General features: G+C 44.6%; 2 protein-coding genes across 3 annotated transcripts in view; one reads left to right on the forward strand and one right to left on the reverse strand.

The window, feature by feature from the left end:
* The first annotated feature begins 2,353 nt into the window (after positions 1-2,353).
* On the forward strand, positions 2,354-9,663 carry GLMP (glycosylated lysosomal membrane protein). The gene is made up of 6 exons (XM_072427403.1): positions 2,354-2,459; positions 3,692-3,949; positions 4,044-4,247; positions 4,938-5,156; positions 5,350-5,627; positions 6,697-9,663. The coding sequence occupies exons 1-6, from the start codon at positions 2,376-2,378 to the stop codon at positions 6,866-6,868; spliced, it is 1,215 nt and encodes a 404-aa protein (XP_072283504.1). The 5' UTR covers positions 2,354-2,375; the 3' UTR covers positions 6,869-9,663.
* Positions 9,664-10,260: 597 nt separating this feature from the next.
* LOC140341612 (uncharacterized) overlaps positions 10,261-18,637 on the reverse strand; it is a 16,596-nt gene continuing 8,219 nt past the window's right edge. Inside the window, exons 4-6 of one of the 2 annotated variants that reach the window (XM_072427405.1) lie at positions 18,152-18,333; positions 13,142-13,537; positions 10,261-12,792 (exon numbers count right to left, since the gene is read on the reverse strand). In XM_072427405.1, coding sequence (XP_072283506.1) covers positions 12,743-12,792; positions 13,142-13,537; positions 18,152-18,326 — 621 coding nt within the window. In that variant the 5' untranslated portion in view covers positions 18,327-18,333 and the 3' untranslated portion in view covers positions 10,261-12,742. Of the gene's footprint in view, positions 12,793-13,141; positions 13,538-18,151; positions 18,446-18,637 lie in introns of those variants that run through there. The other variant, XM_072427404.1, reaches the window with a different exon arrangement.

Below are 18,637 nucleotides of genomic sequence, written 5' to 3' on the forward strand. Positions count from 1 at the left end.
ATGAACAAGTGTTGTACATACAGCTCCATTCTGCTCTATGGAGAGGAGAGAGGGAGAACGACGGAGCAGCACCCTGCTGTGCTCTCTCCCCCTCTCTTTGCATTAGGATCGTTCTTCATCCATCGTCTGTGGATCCGCCAGGGCAGTCGTTTGGATGTTGGGTGTTGTATTCTCGTCCGATATCGGCCCTGAGTTGATTATCGGGTGAGAACTCTTGGGCGTGTGTACTTAGCTTAGGCCGGAGAGGCCGAGGGCGATTACCAGGGCAGGAAATGAAGTGGGTACACAGAAAAGCTTTGTTCCAGGAGCACCCACAGTTTGTACTGGGGATTGCGGCACCAATTGTAATGAAGTGTTTTTGTTGCTGGCCTCTTCTGTCTCTCCGGGATTCTATTGGTGAGACCTGAGATCCAAGGTCTGTACACTCGCTGGGCCTAATATGAGGTTTCCTGCCATCCCTGTGCTGGGTATCCTGGTCTACATTAAAAGCAGCACAACAAAATATATATACATTTATGCCCTAATAAGAAAATATTACAGTAAATTAGTAGTTCGCACCATTTTCGTGTTGAGTTCCTGGTTCTATATGTTTGTTGTGCGCGGGGTTTCTACAATCCCTGTACTGAGTTCTCAGGTCTGTACACCTCCTATCCCAACTAGGAAGGGTTGCCAAACTTTCTGTACTGAGCCCCCAGGTCTGTAAAACTGATGTGCCTATTATAAGGAATATTCATCATCCCGGACCTGAGTTCCTGGGTCTATACACCTACTGTGCCCTCTATAAAGATTCCCACCATTCTTGTGTGTAATTCTTGGGTCTATACACCTACTGTGCCCCTTATAAAGGTTCCCATTATTCTTGTGCTGGGATCCTGGGTCATATATATACATCTGATGTGCCCTCTATAAGGGTTTCCATTATGCTTGTGTAGGGTTCCTGGGTCTGTACACCTACCATGCCCTCTATAAGTGTTCCCACCATTCTTGTGCTGAGTTCCTGGGTCTATACATCTGCTGTGCCCATTATGAGGATTCCGTTAATCTTCTGGCTGGTGTGGTCCTCCATGTGGTGAGTGCCCAGATCTGCAATGAAATCATTTTTCAGGAAAATCTGTAAAGAAATCTGTATATATACATTTATGCCGTTATAAAGGACATATTACAGTAAATGAGTAGTTCCCACCATCTTTGTGCTGAGTTCCAATACTACGGCTCTGTCCATTATACCAGGTTCCTACCATCCCTATACTGAGTTTCGGTCTGCAAACTGCTGTGTCCATTGTAAGGACTTTTCCTAGTTCCCTTCCTGAGCTCCCAGGTCTGTACACTGTGCCCATTATAAAGGGTTCCCTAAACCTTGGGTTTAGTCCTCCATGCGGTGAGTTCCTAGATCTGTATTAAAATAATTTTCCAGAACAATATATATATATATATATATATATACACACACACAACCCTTATGTATACATTTATGCCCTAAGAAAGAAATATTACAATATCTGAGTTATATTTATAGGTAGATATTCATTATAATGATCAATAGAGTCACAATTCCCAAACTGAAGAAGAAGAATTTATAAGGCTCTAAAAGAGAACCTGTCATTTTGCAGATTCAGACACACGTTTGGGGCTCCCTGGCCGCTCTGTTTATCTGAGGAGATACAAGAGCCTGTGCGAGCTCGGTTTTGATCCGTCAGAGCATTTTCTGCCCCCAAGGATTTCATTGTCATTCCTGGAGGAAGGTGATAATCTCACAATACCCCCCATACCAGAGATCCAACAGAATCAATTGCTACTGGTTGTTAAAGTATAAAGTGGGCAGCCCCTGATAACCCCCAGCCAATAGGAATGCTGCCCCCTGTGTACTTTAACAACTGCCCACCTATCTTTTTCCAACGTCTTATCTGATGAAGATTTCCTCATGCTATGGAGAGATTTTATTTCACTTCCTGTTGCATTTTGGGGACAGTAAATGGAGGAAATAATTGGCCTTAGGGGACACAGACAGCAAAACAATAACTGACAACCGGGTTAAAAGCAAGTTTATTATTTTTGTCAATTTTCAATCAGAAAGTTTTATTAAAAAAAAACAAACAAATAAAAGTTACCCTTAAGTTTGTTAAACATAAAAATAAAGTTTTTTTCCCACCAATAAAAAATAAAAATCAGGTCAGGTATATGTACTAGTCAAGGTCACATGACATTGAGCTACCAATCACATTCCACAGACCCCCTGCCTATTCTCTCTGCAGGGGTTACAATGTAACATGCTGGGAACAGTCGCTGTCTCTTTAAAAGCAGAAGCCCCTCCCCCTGGCTGTGGTCAGCTGACTTGTAGTCACATGCCAGAGGAGGAAGTGGCTGTTGCTGCAGACATGAGAGTGCAGGTGCAGCTGCTGCTCTGGACCCTGTTTGTTGGACTGGGGGCCACAGGGGCCCCTGAGGAGGAGACCAGGAAGGTGAGAGATGCAGGGGGAGCCTGGGGGACTACAACTTCCAGCAAATCCTGCGAGTGGGGTGTTGTAGTTTCTGCTGGGAATAGGGGGGCTTTGTTTGTTGATGAAGATTCAAAAGCCGGGTGGGGGAGGGGGGTATTTACACAGCCCAATGACTACAGGTCCAGGGCATGCTGGGAATTATAGTCCCACTCGGGGTAATGAGCCATTGTTTGTTGTGTTGGGATTCAGGAAGTGGGGGGGAGGCATTTTTATACATTGTATGGGGGACTACATCTCCCAGCATGCCCTGCGCCTAGTGTTTCATTGTCTGTGATTGCCAGTAGAGGGAGCAATGTTCGTACAGCCTAGGGGATTAAAAACAGGAGGCTGCCTGGCATGCTGGACCTTGTAGTTCCTCACTGATTACACAGCCTTGTTTTTTTTATGTTGAGGTTCAAAGGTTGGGGGGGAGGGGGAATCCTAAACACATCAGGGGGAACTACAATTCCCAGCATGCCCTGTGATCTGGATCACATGGCTCAGGTACTGAGGTGTGGAGATCCAGGAGCTGACCATGATCTGGGACTTGTAGTTCCCCGCTGTCCAGTAAGCTGCCCCCTTCCCGTATTGTATATGACGTTATCTCGCACCCACAGACAATGCGTTATGATCTTTGATCTGTGTACAATCTATCAGTGGTCTCAGATGCCCCACCCTTAATGGCCGGGTCTGTCCCTGGTAATCCCCAGATAATAATAAAAGGATCCGATAACAACTTCAGCTGATTAACTTCTCTCATCAGACAGAAAAACAACATGGTGGTGTTAGTCACCTCCCAAAACTGATAGCTGAGGTCACATAATATTTATTATAATATTGATCAGGGACTATTCATGAGATCCTTTGGAGGGCCCCTGGGGCCCTACACCTCCCCTGTTCCCACCATTCCTCTGCTAAGTTTCCAGGTTTGCATTAAAAACTTTGTTAAGTAATATGTAAATGTCCATTAATGCCCTTATAAGGAAATGTTACAGTAGATAAGTAGTTCCCACTATCTTTGTGCGGAGTTCCTGGGTTTTTACACCCGCTGTGCCCATTATTCACCCCTGTGCCCATTATTCACCATCTCTGGGTCGCTAGCAGGTCACATCCCTCAGCTCCGTTTCTGGGTAACGTCTTACGACAAATCAGACATGCGGTAAGCTCTGATTGGCTTTTCAGACGCATGACGAACCTGTAATATCTCTCCTCAGGTCTCTCTCGAGCTGAACCCCGGTTCCTCCAACTCCACCCAGAATCTGCTCCATATCCGGGCGGTGGGCAATGGCAGCACCATCCATTACGTATGGAGCACAATCGGGGTCCCCACCGTCCTCCTTATCTACACCGATAGTGACAATACCGATCTGCAGGTGAACTGGACCAAGCTGCTGTCTCCGGAACCCCATGGAGCCATCCGAGTTGAACCTGCCGGCCACGTGCGCTATTCCACGGCCTTGCTTTTCACCCGGGTACGCCCCATTGCCGAATATAAACCACAGAAATTTTGTTGGTGATCGGCCGTTGTCACCTCGTTAATATTTTGTTTTCTTTTTCCTTCTTCAGATCTTTGAATACAAAGAGGTCAACAACACGGCCGACTTCTCCGGCACAGACGGGAAATTCTTCTACCCTCCGTATGAGCTGTCCGAGTTCACCTGGGCGAGTGCCAGGGATTCCCTGAACTCCTCTGCCCTGACCGCCCGTCTGACCGGAGTGAAGGCCACTGACCCCGCTGGGAGCTTCAGCAATGGGAGTGTCGCCTTCCAGGTGAGCAGAAAGACTCTTCCATAGACACAATGGGCTCATTTGGTGCTGTAATTAATGGCACCCTGGGCACACACCCGTCTGGAGCCACATGTAGGTGAGGCGTCTCTTCCTGGGTGCTGCATGTAGGCAAGGCATCTCGTCCCAGGCACACAGCCATCTGGGGACACATGTAGGCAAGGAGTCCTGTCCAGGGCACATGACACACATTCACCCAACCCTCATTCACCCACATCCACTCATCTGGGGCCCGTGTGTAGGTGGAGCTTCTAATCCCAGGCACTGACACCCAACTAGTCTCGACCCGGGCCAAACACCGACTTGCCCAAACCCACTCATCTGGGGCCCGTATGTAGGTGGGGCTTCTCGCCCTGGCCCTACCCCCCACCTGGGGCCTGCACATAGGTGGGGCGTCTCGTCCCAGACACACACCTATCTGGGGCCCTGTGAGGTGTCTTGTCCTGGACTTCACCCATCTGGGGCCACATGATGGTACTCTATCATAATGTGTATAGGGGTATGAGGGGGTAGGGTAATAGGGGTATCCACCATGGTGTTAAGGCAATGGAAATACCCCTATTACCCCCCCCCCCCCCATACTAATATTTGTAGTCTGGATCACTGATCTCTTTGCTGTCAGTACTACAATCCGCCTGTCTCCTGAATCACCTTCTGATTAATTTTTCCTCCTAGGTCTCTGCGTTTGAAAGCTCAGGGCGCGACGCCTCCTCACCCCGACTGCTTCACAATGCCAACTGCACCAAGATGGAGTTCCTGCTGTCTGGGGTCCAACCACGGGGCAATAACTCACGCTTTGCCCTAGAAATGGTGACTCTGGAGAAGAAGGGGGGCCGTAAGAAGCTGCGCTCCGTCCACTCCATTGATGATGAGTACACCCCTACCATCTTCGAGGTAAGCTTAGAAAACTAAGACTTGATTGGCTGGTAAAGTGAGATCATGTGATCACTATGTCTGCTTAGCAACCCCCCTATTGGTGCTTTTGATCATGTGACTCTATGTGAGCTAATAATCGCCCCTCGGTCCCAGCACCTAGCAGCCATTCTTTATCCTCACCATCCCCTCAAATGATTTTGTTTCCCAACAGGTGATGGAATTAGTACCGGACTTTCCCAACGGCAGCCACGCCCAGGGTTACTTCCAGTGGAAGTCGGTGGCATACGGTGCCATGGAGGGTGGGAGAGCCGACACTCTGCCATGCAAGATCTACCAGCCGCGTGATCTGAATGAGACCTTCCGGATCCCCAGCATCGTCCACGCTTTCTACGGCGAGAATCTGACCGACAATTATAACTTGGAGGCTTATAACGTCTCCTTCGGCATCGCAGATGGCGACTTCTATGACAAAAAACACTTCTTGGGCTGGTAAGTATAATCTCATCTCTGTCACCCTGCCCATCGGCTATGTTCCCAGAACAGTTTTGCTTCCCCCTCTGTGTTGTTAATGTTGGAGTCGGTTGGTGGTAATAGTCTGTGGTTTCTGTGTCCTACTCACAAAGGGTTAAAAATATTTTTAGGGTAATTGGATCCCCCTCCCTGGGTCCCTCGGTTTTGCCTCGGATTCCCCCTCTCCCCCTGGTCCTTCCTTGGATCCCCGCCCTGGTCATTAGTTGTTGCACCTTGGGCTGATGACCCCATCAGTATGGAATGGGGTGAGGTCCAGAGGTAGATGCAGGAACAAAAAGCGGGGGTCCTGCATGTTTAAGTGGTATGGGGGGAGTTTGCTGGTTAGAAGCCAGAACCTAAGCTTTGGATAAAGAAGTTGTAAAGTAAAGGAGTGCAGTTTAGGATTGAAGGTGAGGGGAGCGGTACTGCAGAGCTGAATGTAGGCACTGGGCATGGGCACCGGGCAGTGTTGAATGGGTGGTGAGGAGAAGAGGGCAGCAGCATCACATAAGTGGGGGTGTATATAGCAGTGGATCAGCCTAATGGGATAGGGGTGCGGTGCAGGATACCACAGTATTAGAAGGGACAGGGGGTGAGGGGTAAGGAACCCCAGTGTAGGGGCTCAGTAGTGTGGCATGGGGTGGGTAGGGGGGTGCACAGATGGTAACATTAGTCAGAAAGGTAAAAAGCTGAACACCCCCATTTGTGACATTGGGAGGTGATGCTCGTAGGCAAAGCTGGGGGCAAATAGACTGATGAGCATGAGTTGGTGATGGGCGAGAGCAGAGACCAGAGGCAGCTTGGTGTGCTGATTGGGCAATAACAGAACCAGGAACTGTAATGAGGAGCCAATGGCAGCCAGAAGATTTTTGAGAGCCCTGCCTCTGCACAGCAGAAGCTGCAGAGTTCCTGATGAAGGCTCCACCCCAGTCAGCTGGTATCCTCTTCCCAGGCGTGGCCCTCACCAGATGCCAGTGGGTGGTCCATCGGGTTGTGTCCAAGGTCCAGTCAATTTTGCCATCAGTTAACCCCAACATTTTCATTGCAGGTCTGCGATGATTGGATACGGCACCCCGCCCCGCGATTCCTTCTCTGTGTTGGTAATCTGTATTATGGCAGTGGCTCTGGGCACACCACTGGTGCTTTTACTCGTGGGCACCATTGTGGTGTCAGTGATTAGAAGGAGAAGAATCGTATCCCAGTACGAACCACTCAACTAGAAGGAGAAGATTCCTCCACCCCGGACGGTTCACTCACGGGCTTCATACTGACCAATGCCAAAAAGAATGGACATGCGACTGGCGGATTCCGACATTCACGGACTTAACGGTGGGCATGGCCTGACTTAAAGGATTGTTTACTATTTTCAGGTCTTACCTGGCTTCCTTTGGACCAAAACCCGAAAAATGGAGCACACCAACTTGTGCAGCCAACATTTTGTATTGGATAAAGTGAGGTGGGGGCTACCATTTTTAATGTCTATCATTCCCGCCTCTAGGGAGAATATCCTCGTTCTTGTAATAACCATATGAAAATCCTGGGGGGGATTCTTCTAATCCAAGGAAATCTATATCCATTGGGGTGTGGGAATTTCGGAAAGGCTGAGCCTGATTGGTGGCCTTTACCCTCCTGTGGTTTTTTTTAGCCATGTTTTTTTATTTTAATAAGTGCCTGTTTTCAGATTAGGGACAGTCGTGGCGACTTGCCAATTTTTTTTTCTTTATCAATGCAATCTTGCTACAGAAAAAATGGAAATCTGGTTGCTCAGTGCTGCCACCTGCTGCTAAGACACCTGAATTGCAGCCTTATCTGGGTTGTAGCAATATTTATAAGGGTGCAGATCCTGTGGGATCACTGTGTCACAGATGTACACTGACATTCATTGCAAGATGTTTAGGACCAAAATAGTGCCAGGTGCCTTTATTCCAGGACTTAAACTTCAGCTAAATCTAATTCCCCTGCCATCTCATTTTATGTAGCTTGCTGCAGAATTTCAAAAGAAAAACCCCAATTGCTCATTTATCTGTGGTCACATGAAGCCAGCTGTCTATTATCCTGTGGTTGAGCATAGGGGGCAGGTCCTCCTGGGTGATGTAGCTGCCTCCTATTGGCTGTCTGGGTGATGACATCGCTAAGCATGGGCGGTGACCAGATTGGTTCTTGGCTGCAGTATTTTGTCCTCAGTCTTCAGCCTTGGATGAGGGACACATGGTCAAGGATTCGGGTAAGTAAAGGTTACTTTTTTACTTCATTTGTTTGTCCCAGGAGGTTTTGGTGAATTTTGGAATTGTCCTACAGAGGTTCTATCATGTCATAAATCCGGGGTCTGGTTATTTGCTCTAAGCTTCACGCTCAAACCATGCCTACCTCCCCTGCTTAACATATAAAATACTAATTTTAAAAATAAAAATTTAAAAAATAATAAATTCAAGCTGCCTATAACACCCCTGGAATTGAACAAATTGCATTGTTCTACTTGTGAACCAGAGGTCATGTATTTTATAAGTGGTGCTTTGCTGCCACCTTGTGGCTTATATTGGGTACTGGAAGATTTCACTGACAACTGCAATTTTTCTTTTTGTCTCTCCGCTAGTTGTGACATTGCAAGACATTTTTTTAAAACTATCCTTTATGCCAAACTGGGTTTTTTTTGTTTTAACATGAGGGAAGCTGTCATTAGATAAGAAAAAAAAGTATGGGCACAACAAAGCAAAATAGGGGAAAATAGTGTTAAAGAACCAATGAGGCCTTAAAATATCTGTGTGTGTGTGTGTGTGTGTTTTTTTTTATCCCGGTATCTATGAATCAAATAGAGGTACTTACTGCACATCACTAAACATAAAGCTGTTTTTTTAATTTTTTTTTTTTCAGCGGGTATCTCATTTATGGGTGGACTATGATATTCAGGATATGTGGGCATTTACGGGTGCAGAGGTCACTTTGTGGTGCAGCCGCTGCGCAGTGACCACATGGCATACCTGATATCTGCATTTTTACCAGGAATTCGGCGTTGGTAGAGCTGACGTTCAGAATTGCAGGAAAGTGTTTCTTTCGGGTGGGATCGATGTCTCCATGTGGTCACTGCCTGGTGATTGGCTACAAGATGACTTCATTCTGAGGTATAGGGAATTTTAAAGGACCACTCTGTCTGAAGCTGATACCCAAGGTAATGCTTTGGTGGGTTGATTCGGCCATCCTAAATATATGATGGGTGCTGTCCCTGCTCCCAAATTTCATTACATTGCTTCTGCCCACCATGTTGAGTCCATGGCTCCTCCTGTACCATTCTCCATCATATAATATCAAAAACTAGTCCTGCAGGAATAGTGAGAGCTTGCCATGGACAAAGTAGGTGTGCAGAGTCTGGAGGCCCTCATAATGGGCACATTAGGTGTATACACCCAGCACAGCCCGGCAGAGCAGGTGTCTAGACTGGGCAACTTGGCACCACGATAGTCGGAACCCCTCATGATGGGCACAGCCAGTGTACAGACCCAGAACATCAGTGCAGGGATAGTGGGCTCCCCTCATGATGGGTTCAGTAGGTGCACAGACCAAGAACCTCTATGCAAGGATAGTGGAAGCCCCTGATGATGGGCAAAGTGGGTGTACCGACCCAGGACCTCAGTGCAGGGACAGTGGGAACTCCTCATGACGGGTACAACAGCTGTATAGACCAAGAAACTCAGTGCAGGTGTAGTGGGGATCGCTCATGATGGGCACAGTGGGTGTACAGACCCAGAACAAGAATTCTCACCATTACCCTAGAAACGGAAACACCAGCAAAGCGATCTGACCCTGCAGCGTCCACCAAGCACTTGAATATCGGTTTTGGGTAGAGTGGTGCTTTTAAACAAGGTTCCTACTTGAAATGTCTGTTATTTCTAAAAGCTTGAACTGATATATTTTATCATTTGTTTTCTGTGTGATACATTGTTTTTTTGTTTGTATTGTCTGTATTTTTTTCTTGTTTTGTGAAAGAAAATCATCATTAAAATAATCATTACATTTTTAATGGTGCTGCTGTTGTTTTATAACACTTTCTCATGTGCATGTCACTAAGAACATCCACCAACAAAGGTGGTGCTATCCTTTGGGAGATGAAAGCGTTGTCTGGGGGAGCACTGTGACCCCTGTGTGAAATGACAATACCTTGAAGTGTTAACAATAATGCATTACAAAGCAAATCTGATACTTGGATCACTTCAAGTAAGAGCCAATTCAGATGCATAGTGAGCGGTGGCGTTCTTCTGCAGGCTCAAACACGGTCCTAATGGCTCTAATTCAGTTCAATAGGAGCTATTTTGTACATGGCTGCAGGAGAAGGTGGCATGCTTCCCAAAGTCGCCATTGTCCAAATGTGGTTACTATCTTCAATGTAGTGAGATACCTTCACTTCCTGTTCTGGTGACACCAATCATGAGCCCTTGAAGTGGGGGGGCATCTCCAGAATGGGGACACACAGCAGTAAAGGCCTGAGAACACTGCTTTACCTTTCCACACATCAACATAAGAAATAAATTCCAGCCGACGTTAATTGCTTTCACCGATTTTTTTTTTTTTTTTTTTTTTTTTTTTTTTTTTTTTTTAATGTCAAGAACAGCTGACAATATTCTGTTTAAAGCTACTTTATGACAACAAATACAGCCCATGCTGAACTGGATATTTGGGTTATTAGATCCTGAAATATGAAAGCCCACTCCCCCTTTTGATCATCACAAAACTCCCTACCACCACACTCAAAGTACATCCTGTACACGATCGGCGAAACAAACATTTCCTTGACTTTTAGGAAAAGGTCTTTGTTATTGATGTCAATCATTCAGTTTGCAGCATCTGAAAGTGAAATTTATCCTAAATCTTTTCTATACCTGGTATTATGTGGAAGGAGAAGACTGCATGAGGTCCCACTATATATGTCTACCACAGCAAAGTTCCTCCTCAGATTCTCCGGGTCCCAGTAGTAGGCCCTGACCAAATATTGACTTTTCTTATACACTGGAGTTGGGGATGAGGTTACAATTTCCAGTTTTCCAAAAGTCAGTGTTGGGTTATTGATGGTTCAAATTTGTAATGGGCTTCTAGGGGAACTGAACAAGGTTGTCTTCCTTGTATCTTCTGCTAGTCCTTAAGCACCCTTGGCTTATCTACCAGTCCCACCAGCTCCCATTCTTCTGAGTATCTCTGGTAGAAATATCAAGAGTTGGCTTGGACTGTCCTTGTATCTTCTAGTGGAACCTAAGCACCCATAGCTCATCTACCTGTCCCATCAGCTATCATCCATTTGAGCATCTCTGGTAGAAATATTAAGAGTTGGCTTGGACTGTCCTTGTATCTTCTAGTGGAACCTAAGCACCCTTAGCTTGTCTACCAGTCCCACCAGCTCTCATCCTTCAGAGTAACTCTAAGGTGGTTAAAAAAAGGTGGCTTAGTCTGTTTTTGAGTCCTGTCTTTCTTGTATCTTCTCCTGGACCCTAAGCATCCTTGGCTTATCTTTCAGTCCCACAAGCTTCCAAACCCCTTGAGTATCTCTGGTAGAAACATATAAACAGAAGTGGCTTGAAATGGTTTGGGCTCTGTCTTCCATTTATCTTCTCCTGGAGCCTAAGCGCCCTTAGCTTGTCTACTAGTCCCACCAGCTTTAAACCTCCTGAGTAACTGAGGTGTTTAAAAAAGGCGGCTTGGTCTGTTTTGGGGCCCTGTCTTCCTTATATCTTCTGCTGGACCCTAGGCACCCTTAGCTTGTCTACCAATTCCACTAGCTTCTGAGTATTTCTGGTAGAAACAATAACAGAGGTGGCTTGGACTGTTTTGGGGCCCTGTCTTCCTTGTATCCTCTGCTGGTCCCCAAGCACACTTAGCTGCCTACCAGTCCCACCAACTCTCAACCTCCTGAGAAAAACTGAGATGGTTAAAAGAGTTGGCTTGGACAGTTTTTGGACCATGTCTTCCTTGTATCTTCTAGTGGTCCCTGAGCACACTTACATTAACATAGTTGGTTTGTCTATCAGTCCCACCAGCTCCTGACCTTTTAAGTACCTCTGGTAGAAACAATAAAAAGATGGCTTGGGCTGTTTTTGGGCCCATTGCCCTCCTCAGGCTTCCAAGAGCTTCTCAAACGTGTCTACACATTTTTGGATATTCCATTGCTTTTAGTAAAACTTGGTATTTTCACAGATTTTTAAAAATTTCAACTGAAACACAACCTTCCCTCATCTCAAACTCCACTTGGCGACCAACCAAGATGGTGGAGAAAGAACCTTCATGCAGAACTGACTTCCTTCCTGGCACAAATCTTGTTCACACTTCATAATACCTGATAAAGGTCTAGCACCCTAATTATGAAAAGGCCTTATTTTGGGCTGAAAAAAAAAAGATTTCGATTTGATAACCAATGTAAGTAAAAAGATCAGGACAGCCTTTCTTTCAGGTTTTCAGGGAACCTTTGATATGATTGGTACATCCACAGCTCAGTGTACATGTGGTGTGTTGGTAGTGTGGTGGTCAGAATTCCTCTTACATTGCTGGCCAACAGGAAGAATGACACACTTACAGATAGCCAAGAAGATCATTGGTGTCTCCTGAACTGACCTTAGAGACATAAATTGGAACCCATAGCAACTTTTGGAGGAACCCTGGTTGAGAAACACCCATCTAAGGTCTTTCTTGAGGACCATAAGAACAATTCATGAAAAGGTTCTCCTCCATAACAGACCTTTTTTTTGCTGGTGATAATCTCTACCATATTTGGATGGTCCTTTTAGTACAAAAAAAGACAATTAATGTTCCTCACTAGAATGTGATTTGAGAATATACTGTCCATGACCACCTATCATCTAAGCTCTTCTGAGGTCCTTTTCCTTTACGTAGGACAAGATATGTTTGCTTTCCCAAGAGAAAGGTCCAAGGGTTGTTGTTGGACACCAACCAACTCAAGGTGTCTTCTGACTAGTCCTGTCCACAATTTGTCTAATTTTAAGACTGGATTCCATTAAAAACCAGAGGCACGGGGCCAAACCATACAAAAGACCGAACATCTTCTAGTTCTACTACATGTACAAAAGTCTTCCTCCTATGAAACCTTCTTATGGTTGCTACTCCAGGGCACGTTCACCTGTCTCAGGGTCCACTCCCATATCTGTTTCTGAAAAAATAACATAGATGTTAAATAATTATAAGACATGATCATCATTCATCCATTTCCACCCCTACACACATTCATTCACTAGGAGCAATTTTGGGTGAAAATCAGTAAACCATCAGCAACTTTTTGAATTGGTGTAGGAACCAAGAACCCCACAGAAAAAAATATTAGGATATGGGGAAAATGAACATTTCATCCTCTACTGTGAATTTTTTTTTGATCTTACCCATAAATTAGTAATCTTCCTATTAATATTTACTGTTCTAGGTTAAGGCCTAAGGCTTTACATTTTCGAAATGTGCCAGATCTACGAACTCAGGTCTTTAGAGATTTTCAAATAAGGTCTTACCCATGCTGGAGACACTGGGTGATGGAGGGGACACCATCTGATGTAGAGATTCCTCCTCTATATGAGATACAGAAGAATAGGCAGAGTCAACTTCCTGCTGTCCTAGGTCATCTAGAGAAACTTCAAAGTCTATGTTTTGATGGCCAGTGGAAATCTGTGGAACGAAACCCAGATCAGCCTGATGACTGTTCACCAAAACTGGCTTCAAAACAACATCATCCCCTTGAGCACCATTCAAGCTGTTGGCTGGTTCAATATTAGGCATATGAGTCCTGCTGCCTCCATCTGATTCCATATCTTCTCTAGGATGTAGCTGGTGGAGGCCAAGGGATGTGATGGATGAATCTTTGGGTGACCATTTTTCTGCTGGTTGGGTGGCCTCTATGTGGTGGACATCTGTAAAACAGTGGAATATTTTTAACAAAGATCTCAGTGATTGGGTTTATGTCTATCTTAAGTGCAATCTATCATTGGGCCATCCATTACGAGTACACCACGGGGTGTGTCGGTAGATCACATGTATACCGACCGCATTTGGATTTGCAGTTTATTTTTGGATTCAGGTTGGGTTCTGCATGCCGTCGTTCATCCTCCTGAGATTTTACTGTGTGGGAAACCCTTTTTTTGTGTCTTCTGGACAAACCGGTCCAACTGCTTTAAAGCACACCAGCCACATTGAACTGAAGGGCCAATGGAGTGAATCATTGCTCTCCAGATATATTTTACTGTATACAGTTCATAGATGTATACATAAATATTTGGACAACTTTTTTCTAATTTTGGTTCTGTAAATTACAATGAATTTTAAATGAAATAACTCAGATGCAGTTGAACTGCAGACTTTCAGCTTTAATTCAGTGGGTTGAACAAAAAGATTGCAAAAATGTGAGGAACTAAATCCTTTATTACACAATCACTTCATTTCAGGGGCTCAAAAGTAATTGAACAATTGACTCAACAGCTATTTCATGGGCTGGTGTGGGCAATTCCTTCATTATGTCATTATCAATTAAGCGGATAAAAGGCCTGGAGTTGATTTGAGAGGGGTGTTTGTATGTGGAAGATTTTGCTGTGAACAGACAACATGCGGAGCTCTCCATGCAGGTGAAACAAGCCACCCTTAAGCTGCAATAACGGAAAAAAACCCATCTGAGAAATTGCTACAATATTAGTAGTGGCAAAATCTACAGTTTGGTACATCATGAGAAAGAAACAAACCACTGGTGAGCTCAGCAATGCCAAAAGACCTGGACGTCCATGGAAGACAACAGTGGTGAATGACCGCAGAATAATTTCCATGGTGAAGAGAAACCCCTTCACAACAGCCAACCAAGTGACAACACTCTCCAGGAAGTAGGCGTATCGATATCCAAGTCTACCATAAAGAGAAGACTGCATTAAGTAAATACAGAGGGTGTACTGCAAGGTGCAAGACACTCATAAGCCTCAAGAATAGAAAGGCTAGATTGGACTTTGCTGAAAAAACATCTAAAAAAGCCGGGACAGTTCTGGAAAAACATTCTTTGGACAGATGAAACCAAGATCAACCTTTACCAGAATGATGGCAAGAAAAAAGTATGGAGAAGGCGTGAACAGCTCATGATCCAAAGCATAGCACATGATCTGTAAAACATGGTGGAGGCAGTGTGATGGCTTGAGCGTGCATGGCTGCCATGGCACTAGGACACTAGTGTTTATCCATGATGTGAGACAGAAGCAGCCGAATGAATTCTGAGGTGTTCAGAGACATACTGTCTGCTCAAATCCAGCTAAATGCAGTCACATTGATTGGGAGGCGTTTCATAATACAGATGGACAATGACCCAAAACATACAGCCAAAGCAACCCAGGAGTTTATTAAAGCAAAGAAGTGGAATATTCCTGAATGGCCAAGTCAGTCACCTGATCTGAACCCAATTGAGCATGCATTTTACTTGTTGAAGACTAAACTTTGGACAGAAAGGCCCACAAACAAACAGCAACTGAAAGCCGCTGCAGTAAAGGCCTGGCAGAGCATTAATAGGAGGAAACCCAGCATCTGGTGATGTCCAAGACTACCGGCTGTCATTGCCAGCAAAGGGTTTTCAACCAAGTATTAGAAATGAACATTTTATTTTCAGCTTTTTATTTTGTCCAATTACTTTTCAGCCCCTGAAATAAAGCGATTGTGTAAAAAAAAAAATGGCTTTAGTTCCTCACATTTTTTTGCAATCTTCTTGTTAAAGCTGAAAGTCTGCAGTTCATCTGCATCTGAGTTGTTTAATTTAAAATGAATTGTAATGTCCAGAACCAAAGTTTCTCTTTCCAAATATTTTTGAACCTAATTGTATATTCCACAGAAAGTGACATAATTAATCTTCATTTATAAGATGACATTGCCACTCTCCAGATATAGGACAGAAAGATCTAGACATAGATCATACAGGAAGTGCCATTACCACTCTCCTATTATAAGGTGTATATTATACAGGAAGTGACCTTACCGCTCTCCAGATTTACTGTAAGTTAAGTATAATATTATACAAGAAGTGAAATCAGCACTCTCCAGATATGTTATACTTTATACAGGAAGTGACACCTTCACATTATATGTGGAGAACAGTGATCTTACTTGCTGTATAATATATGTTATATCATATAGGAAGTGACATCACCACTGTCCAAATATAAGGTGTAGATTATACAGGAAGTAACATTGCTGCTTTCCATCTAAAAGTTATGTATTATACAGGAAGTGACATCACCACTCTCCACATATAAGTTATATATTATACAGGCGTGATATCACCACAGATTTATAACAATACAATGAAGCCCCCTTCCTATTATTTGCATCCAAGCCTGCAGAATGATATTAGCTTTCATGGAACATATCTGGGTGGGGCTGGCAGAGCTCGGGAGTTGACGCGATAGTTTATCCTTCGGGATGGATATTTAATAGGGATTCTCTGTCTGGTCTTGTCATTGAGTCACATGTATCTCTCTGTATTCCCAACCTACAATGATCAAACATGGGAAGACAGCAGCAGTCGCAATTCCCATTATTATTCAAACATACAAAAACCACATTAGCCCTGCTGTGTTTATTTTTTCTATAATATATTTGCCCAATTTATTTTCTAATAAAATACATCTTTATCTTTTTATGATTTTGAATCTTCTACCTTATTTTTTTCTTATATTTATGTGCATGTCATTTTAAATCTGCAGCTCCTAATAAAACAATTCCTGGTGATCCTGCCTGTCAATGCAAATACAAGGGCAGCGCATTGACCTGCAGTGCAGTTTGAGCCTCCTAGGTGCATAACAGCAGTATGGAAGCCAGTCCAATGCAACAACGTGCAGCCGATGGTGGAGCCAACGCATACAGACAGGAAGTGGCATTATGAATAGAAAAAAAGGTGAAACAGATTGAAGGATAGGATCCCCAGGATCCAAATAGGATCCCCAGGATTACACATAAATCGTGTCAGGGAAAGAAAGGAAATTCCTTATTATGCCATGAAGCAAAATGGAAAAACATTTCCTTTCCAGGGTCAGTTTTTTTTTTTTTTTTTTTTTTTAATTTGGAATTTTTTACACCTCCCAACAGAGAGAAAATCGCGTTCAGCCCTCGCATCTGAAATCCGGGGTTGGCCTATCAGCCGTGGGCGGTCAATACAAACACAAGGCGGGTGAATCATTCCCTTCCAAAGTGGCGAGTCCCAAATTCTCTTCTAAGACCTGCAATGACTGGAGTTTCCAGATTCACCATCTATCCAGCGGATCAAGATGTCTACACAGGTAACTCTTTCCCGTGTGAGAAACCTCAGATAGAAGCTGTCATTGTCCGACTTTCAGGCTCCATATTGGGTCAGCAGATGAGCTGATCCGCTCGTAATTTTGTGTCCAACAAACCAATCAGATTCCTCCAAAACACACATGTGCTGCATGTTCCCATCCCAGTCTTGGGTTAGGGGTGGGGTGGACCCCAGGACAGATCGGATTGGCCTAATCTTATGTACACATAACATGATTGGTATTTCAATTGATATTTACTGATTGGGTTCCTAAAAATCCCTCACATATGATTGGTTAGATTTAGTTATCAAATCAGCATTGAGAACTGGTTTGTGTGTACAAAGCTTTGCAAGGGTTTCCCCCATAGGGATCCTTTAAGATCCCCCCATATTTTCCCCTTTGTTCTTTAATACCTGTGACAACATCACCAAATTCATCAAAATTCTCATGAAGAAGCTACTGGAAGCTTAATTCTTACTGACAACCCCAGAACTACATCTCCCAGGGGCCCTTTGCCCATACATGGTGTGTGGGCAGGCTAAGAAATCAATGTATCTTCGTGCGGTAGGCAGAGGGATCAGAGCGATGGGCCCCCTCGTCAGTTCTGAAAAGGGCCCACTATTGGCTACGTCCGACACTGATAATACCCATTAAGTCCAGGAAAAGCTAACACCCCTCTAGAATATCTCAGTCCTCGGGGGCCGGCTGTATCAAGCAAATAATAAAACAGCCAATAGAAATCAAGAGTAACAATGTTACACTAATGTAACAAGTGTAGACAAGCTTAAAGCACGGCTCTGGTCCTAGGCAAACAAACCACCAGGATTGGCTCGGCATCTGTGTTTGCCAATATGGTTATCAGCAGACAAAATCCAAGAGGCCACAGCCCTACCTATTCAAACCACACCCCTATGAAAAGGGTTAAGGCAATTGAATAGGTAAGTAAATATTTCCCTTCAACTGTCAGACCGCTCACTGTGGGTTGTTGGTTGGTGTATGAACCCTGGTGGACTTTTATTTTTCACCTCCAGAGGGGAACACCACAATAGGAGTGAGGGATTCAATACATCGCCCACTACTGAAATATTATTTCCAGGTGAGCTGCCATTAACACTGAATTTGCATGTGGTCCTGTGTTCTTCCATTTCAGGCTGAGATTGGCTGTGTCTAATATTCTGTATAATAGACACAATGCAGCCCCATGCCCCAGCTCTGCCCCCCATTGCTTACCATAGCTTGAGTTGCTGTTGCCCCTGTTTCTCCTCTCACATCGCCCAAAGGGGAGTCTCAGGAAAGTCCTATGGAAGATACATTGCTTCCTCCTGCTGGGAGTCTTCTCTGCAGCCATGGAGCACTGCACTCCACCGTCCTCTCTTCCTGGATTACTGGGGAAAGGTGGAGCCATTGCATACCTGTGTGACAGGCAAAGACAACAAAAGTACTGATTGGGCGGCATTGTTACAGGTGCCAGGTGTGAGAGGTGGGGGAAGGGGGAGAGAGGATATAAGGGGACAAAAAGAGAGCAAGGGGGTTAGAGAGAAAGAGCATGGGGGGAGAGAGAAAAAGAGTGTGAAAGAAGATAGAAATAGAAGACGAGACAGACACAAGGAAGGAGAGGGAGAGAGAGAGAGGGGCAGGGGGGAAATAAGGACAGAAAATAAGATTGGGGAATGAGAGGAGAAATGAGGGGGAGGGGTGCGAGAAAGAGAGAGAGAA

The sequence above is a fragment of the Pyxicephalus adspersus genome, chromosome 12 (genome assembly GCF_032062135.1).
Source record: "Pyxicephalus adspersus chromosome 12, UCB_Pads_2.0, whole genome shotgun sequence".
Lineage (NCBI taxonomy): Eukaryota > Metazoa > Chordata > Amphibia > Anura > Pyxicephalidae > Pyxicephalus > Pyxicephalus adspersus.